This window comes from Callospermophilus lateralis, chromosome 14 (genome assembly GCF_048772815.1).
Source record: "Callospermophilus lateralis isolate mCalLat2 chromosome 14, mCalLat2.hap1, whole genome shotgun sequence".
NCBI classification, from domain to species: Eukaryota; Metazoa; Chordata; class Mammalia; order Rodentia; family Sciuridae; genus Callospermophilus; species Callospermophilus lateralis.
Genome location: NC_135318.1, coordinates 76,682,820 through 76,689,152, shown reverse-complemented (window position 1 = coordinate 76,689,152; position 6,333 = coordinate 76,682,820). Strand labels below are relative to the sequence as shown.

Genomic DNA, 6,333 nt, shown 5'->3' with positions numbered 1-6,333 from the left:
TGGGTCAGGCTGCACAGGGAGGTCGTGGCCTGGACCCGGCTGGGCTCCTCGCCAGCTCTCATGGAGTGAGTGTCCCAGCGTCCCTGGGGAGAGCCAGGCCAGTGGGCCTTGCTGCAGGGGCGCGGCGCTGCTGGGCGCTGACCCACGGGAGGGACAGCGACCGGCAGCCCAGGGCTGCCCCTGCGCCCTGCCCCGGAGGGCCCGGGGGTCTCGGCATGTCTCTCGGGGCCACGCGGGTTAAAAGTGTGTGTGGGAAGGGGGCGCAAAAGCCTACGGCACCCGGTATTCCCAGGCGGTCTCCCATCCAAGTACTAACCAGGCCCGACCCTGCTTAGCTTCCGAGATCAGACGAGATCGGGCGCGTTCAGGGTGGTATGGCCGTAGACGGCGAGGGCCGCCCGGGGACGCCTCCAGAGGCTGCTCCAGGTTCCACCCTTCAGTCCAGGGGAGGGGAGGGGCGTGGAGGGGAGGGGGGTGGAGGGGGGGAAACGGAGCGGGTGGTCGCACGGGGCCTCCCTCGCCCGCCCCAGAACAGCGCAGCCCAGCCCAACTCAACTCAAGGCTGGGGGCTCTCACGCTCCCACCTGACTTGACCCGGCAGTGGGCCCGGGGGTCCTGGGAGACTGGGACTGGCTGAGTCCCGCCTCCAACACCGCCCCTCTCCACCTGGCTCCACCTCCCGCGAGCCCCACCCAGATCCCACAGGGCCCCCACCGCCCCGGCCAGGCCTGGCGCGGCCTGGCCTCCTCAGCCCTTCCTCGCCAAGCCCCAGGCTCCCCGCGACCCCCACCCCCCCAGATCCCCGGCCCCCCACCGCCACGCCCACCCCGCCCTTCGCCAGGCGGAGAAGCCCAGAAACCCTGGCCGCAGCAGTGTCCCGCTCGCGCCAGAACCTAGCCTAGCCTAGCCTAGCCTAGCTGGGAGCCCAGAGAGCCAGGGCCGGAGACGCGAGCGGGCACCACCCTCGGACACCCCACCAGGCCTGGCGCGGCCTGGCCTCCTCAGCCCCTCCTCGCCAAGCCCCAGGCTCCCCGCGAACCCCACCCCCCCCCCCCCCCGAGATCCCCGGCCCCCCACCGCCACGCCCACCCCGCCCTTCGCCAGGCTGAGAAGCCCAGAAGCCCTGGCCGCAGCAGTGTCCCGCTGGCGCCAGAACCTAGCCTAGCCTAGCCTAGCTGGGAGCCCAGAGAGCCAGGGGCGGAGACGCGAACGGGCACCACCTGGGACACCCCAGGGACCCTGACAGCTGGAAATGCAGTCGGACTGGGCAATGGCCGGCCGCCGGCCACACACAACCCCTACGCGTGCCTGGCGCCTGGAGCCACGCACAGGGAGGGGCAGGAGGGAGGAACACACGCAGGGACTCACAGAAACCCGGGCAGAGGCTGGCCAGGGGGCTGCGGCCCGCTGGCTCCCAGTCAGTCAGTCGCCAGCCAGGCTCAGAAGTGCGCCGCTGGGGCCGAGGCGCGGAGTTTCTGGCCCACTCTGCAAAGCACCGCAGAGTCACTCGGTTGGGACCCAGTGCCATGGTTGGAGTGCTCTGTGCCGTGTTCCTACCAGTCAACATCCAGCACGTGCACAGCACTGTCCTGAGGAAGGGCACAGACCCCTCCGTCCAGTGGCGGTGCTGCCGGAAAGGACGTCCCGTGGAAGAAGCACCCTGATTCAAAGCCCCGTGGGAGCTCAGTCGGCGGCCTCAACAGAGGGGAAGCCCCCTCACCTGCAAGCATTGCGGGGGTCGGGGAGTGGGAGGGGAGCATTGGTTGTGGGCACGCAGGCCCACTGGGTCGTCAGGCCCTGCGTGTTGTCCCGTCGTCTCCAGGTGGACGGGTCACCTCGACCAAGGGACCTCTGCCTCCCGGTCCCCTCAGGCCGGGCTTCAGCTCCCCTTGGCACCTGGTCCTCCCGGGCAACCCCCTGGCCCCGAACCGGTTGCCAGCTCTCAAGGCTGCTTCCTCCTCTTCCAGGAGCGCCTGCCCTCCTTTGCCATCTGCTCTCTTGCTTGGCTCTCAGCGCAGACTCCTAAGACCCTGTGGCCTCCTCGGCCTCCTCTCAGCCTCTGCGGATCACACACCCTGAAGTGGTGCGCGCACTTCAAGGGTTATGTCTGAATCCACTCTTACATCCATGGGCAGTTAGACGGCAGATGAGAGAACCTGTGACCGCAAAATCTCGAGGCGACCATGGACTCCGTGACTTGCAGCCCAGAGTGAGTTGGCTGGGTGGGAGGAGGGGGGGGAACAGAAGGGTGAGTGTGTGTCTCTGTGAGTGTGTGTGTGTCTGTGTGTGTGTGTGTGTGTGTGTGTGTGTGTGTGTGAAAGAGAGAGAAAGAAGAGAGCCAAGGCCAGAGAGGCATTGAGTGGGAGATGGAGACAGGGATGCCTCCTCACAGGCCAAGAGAGGCACAAGGGAGAAGGAGAGATGGATGAGCAGAGACACACACAGATATGTGGTATACTGATGAGAGAGAAAGAGCGAGACAGGCAGAGAGACAGACTCAGGGGGACCCTCAGGGAGGAAGGCGGTGGGAAAGGAGGCAGAGACACAGGAGGGACCGCAAAATCTCGAGGTGACCATGGACTCCGTGACTTGTAGCCCAGAGTGAGTTGGCTGGGTTGGACGGGGGGGAACAGAAGGGTGAGTGTGTGTCTCTGTGAGTGTGTGTGTGTGTCTGTGTGTGTGTGTGTGTGTGTGTCTGTGAAAGAGAGAGAAAGAAGAGAGAAAGAACGGGTGAGGGAGCGGGCCCCGCGTTCTGGGGAAGAGCAGGTGTCTTCCCCGACCCCCCATCCTGGTGGCGGAGGGGTGGGGGGTGTGTCAGGGTGCACAGGGAGGGTCGTGGCCTGGACCCGGCTGGGCTCCCCGCCGGCTCTTATGGAGTGAGTGTCCCAGCGTACCTGGGGAGAGCCAGGCCTGTGGGCCTTGCTTCAGGGGCACGGAGCTGCTGGGCGCTGGTCGTAGGGAGGGACACCGACCGGCAGCCCAGGGCTGCCCCTGCGCCCTGTCCCGGAAGGTTCGGGTGTCTCGGCCTGTGTCTTGGGGCCACGCAGTTTAAAAGTGTGTGTGGGAACGGGGCGCAAAAGCCTACAGCACCTGGTATTCCCAGGTGGTCTCCCATCACTGCGTGTGTTCCTCACCCCTGCATGCCCTCAGGTTTTCACATGGTTTCAGCCTTGGGAGCCTTTCCAACTCACACAGGGCACCCATTGCCAAGTCCTCTGCTTGTCCTTGGAATCTCAAGGCCTCAGCCCTTAGTGGCTCCCTCCCCCATCTTTTTCCCACCCTATTGTGCTGATGTGATTACCAAGCTATCCTATTGTCCTGTTTTATCCTACCAGGGAGCCAAGAGAGCCAGATGGAGAGAGGGAAGCAGGCACACCCCATCTATCTCGAGCACCCCAGATGGAGGTCAAGCTGTGTTCTTCAGTCTACACGTTCATTCATAATTCCCCGATTCTGGACAGTTGGTATGGTATTTTGCACATACTGTTCTTGCATCAATACATTATGAGACTGTCTGCATTTGTAGCTTAGCTGTAAACCCTTTTTCTGGTATGTGTGTGTGAGGCACTGAATTCGATTTTCAGCATCACATACGAATAAGCAAATTAAATAAAAGTCCTTCAACAACTATGAAACTTAAAACAAAAAAGAATGAAAGCAAGTATCATTGATATTTGTGCTTTGTGCTGGGCCAGACACCTTGGAGGATCTTGGTAGTGGAGTTTTGTGCTCTGCCCACAGAGCCATCACTACAGAAGACAATGGGGGCTGCCATAGCACATACTCCCATGATTCTGGACAGTATATTCCAGTATTCTATAACAGATCCATAGTGCAGGGGGTTGTTGAAATACTGGCTACAGTCACACAGGCATTTCTAGGGACTCTAGAAAATGTAGTCTGATGGTATGTTGATGCAGACCACCCTATCATGGCTCCCTGAAGCTTCAGATTCCCAGGAATTCTTGGTATTGTTGTTCGTGTCAATAAAGGCCTCAATCGTCTCTGGAGAGCTGCATTCCACTGATTATAATGGGTAGTGCATTCCAACCAAACTAAGAGGACCTCACCATCAAGGCTCCCAAAATAAACATACCACAAGACTGCCTGGCCAATGGAGAGAGGAGTCTGGGTAGTGCAAGCGGAAGCTTACACATGCAGCTATCCAATAGGAAGTGGAAACTCCCAGAGATTGCCTGCACAGCCTCACTGTGGTGAGCTGCAGGCTACACAGGTACTTGGACACATCCAAGAATTCTGGGCAATGCAATTCACTTCTCAATCCAGTAGCCCTCACCACTGAGGGTCCTAGGAACAGCAGTCCTCTGATTACTATGAGTAAAGTACTCCAGTGTTTTTTCTGCATGCCCCTGCTGGAAGGACCGTGAGAACTGCAGGCCACATACCTACCTTGGTATTGCAAACCTCACTGCAGGCCTCTGGGAACTGCAGGCTTCAAATTCACCAGGGTTAATGAGTAATGTAGTCTGACTTTCAGCATACATGCCATTACTGTGGGGGCCTCTGGGAGTTGCAGGCTGCACACCCACCTGGGAAGCACCTCACCCCAGGGATACTTAATAGTGCAGTTAAGTTCTCTGCCCTACAGTCCTCACCATAAAGGCTCATGGGAACTGTCGGTACTAAAGTTTGTTGTTAACACAGTCCTGAGTTTCATTGCAGAGGACCCTACAAGATACAGCCCCCGTAATGTTGATTAATGTAGTCCATTGTTTTGCTCATTCACTGCAGAAGATTCATGGAGCTAAATTTCCCTCTAAGGTTGTGGTTAATGCAGTGCAGTTAGTTGTCCACTCACCACAGAAGGTTATGGAAACTATAGCCCCTGAGCATTGTGGGGTATTGAAATGCATTTTTCTTACTCAATCACCACGCAGGATCCTGGGAGTTGCAACCCCTGAGGATTGTGGATCCTGTTGTCCAGTATTTGCCTGCACAGCCATGCCAGCAAGACCACAGAGCTGCATATCCCATGTTTTTTCTAATACCCTGAAGATACTAAGTGGTGTGCTCTACCAGTGCATTCCTGACCACAGAAACTTCGGGAGTTATAGTTTTTTAAAAAAATTAATTTATTTATTTTAATTAGGTATATATGACAGCAGAATGCATTTTGATTCATTGTACACATTGCAGCACAAGTTTACATTTTTATTGTTGTACATGATGTAGTATCACAAATTACAGGTTTATAGGGTACAGGCATCCCCAAGGAATTTGAGCTTTGAAGTCTGGTACTTGTAGCCCTCGTCCCAGAGACTCCTGTGTACTGTAGACATCCAAGGGTTACAAGTAGCATAGTTTGTCCTCTGCCCTTACATCCCTCAGTGCATTGGTCTCCACAAGTTGCATGTCCCCAGGTTTATAGATAGTGCAGTCGTAGATTTGGCCCATGCTGCCCCCTTGCAGAGTGCTCTGGTAACTGCAGGTTCTAAAGGATCTAGGTAGTAATGACCCTCATAAGCTTTGCAGCCCTCATCTCAGAACCTCTTGGGAGCTTCCTGTCTCATTCTTACCAGCCACACCTGAGAACTCTGGGCAATGCAGTCCATCATTCTGCTACCCAGCACTCACCATGGTGGCTCCTGGGAGATTCAAGCCATGTGCTTGCCGTGGTACATGAGGATTTGGGGTAGTGTATTCCAAGGACTGTCTGCCCAGTCAAGAACCCTCCACAGAGTGCTCTGGAAACTGAAGCCACATAACTGCCCAGTAACCTCATGAATTCTGAGTAGTGGTTGTTCCACCTGTGCAGTTTTCATGACATAGGCTCCTGGGAGCTATGAGCCCCTGAAAGTTCTGGGTAACATAACCCAGCATTTTTCCCATCCAACCCTTCCTGGGGGTCCATAGGAGCTGCAGGGCACATACTGAACCTGGTACCCTGAAGATTATAAGTACTGCAGCCTAGAGACTGCCCACACAGCCACCTTCATGGTGGCCCCAGAACTTGTCAAAAGGTCCACTCCACTGTGAAGAGACTCACCCAGGAAGCCCCAGCACTGTTCCTTCTAAAACAAATAAAAAATAAAAGCTGTAGTCATGTAATGGAAAGAATTCTTTAATACAGCTATAATTGAAAATACTCATGAATAATTCCTTAATAGGATATACCCAATTAATATACTGATTATTCCCAATATTTTAAATAATTTTGTAGTTAGGCACAAACAATTTATGTTCAAAGTAGGAGCACCCATTGTGTTTGATTACTACACATTCAATCTTTTTTTCTTGCCTCCTACTTATTAACAAAAGTAGTTAATTTATACTGTTGAATTTCCAAGTCTGTGTTTTGCTTCTTTCTTTGTT

General features: G+C 55.6%; 1 protein-coding gene and 1 non-coding gene across 4 annotated transcripts in view; both read right to left on the bottom strand.

Annotated features, from left to right (window-relative positions):
* Window positions 1–267: 267 nt before the first annotated feature.
* Window positions 268–386, bottom strand: LOC143380801 (5S ribosomal RNA). The gene has a single exon (XR_013088685.1). It is a non-coding gene; the product is annotated as a 5S ribosomal RNA (ribosomal RNA).
* A 4,765-nt stretch (window positions 387–5,151) lies between these two features.
* The window catches only part of LOC143380460 (zinc finger protein 141-like), a 47,542-nt gene continuing 46,360 nt past the window's right edge, over window positions 5,152–6,333 (bottom strand). For all 3 annotated transcript variants that reach the window (XM_077105201.1, XM_076833513.2, XM_076833517.2), the window contains one exon: window positions 5,152–6,032. In XM_077105201.1, coding sequence (XP_076961316.1) covers window positions 5,913–6,032 — 120 coding nt within the window. In that variant the 3' untranslated portion in view covers window positions 5,152–5,912. The remainder of the gene's footprint in view (window positions 6,033–6,333) is intronic.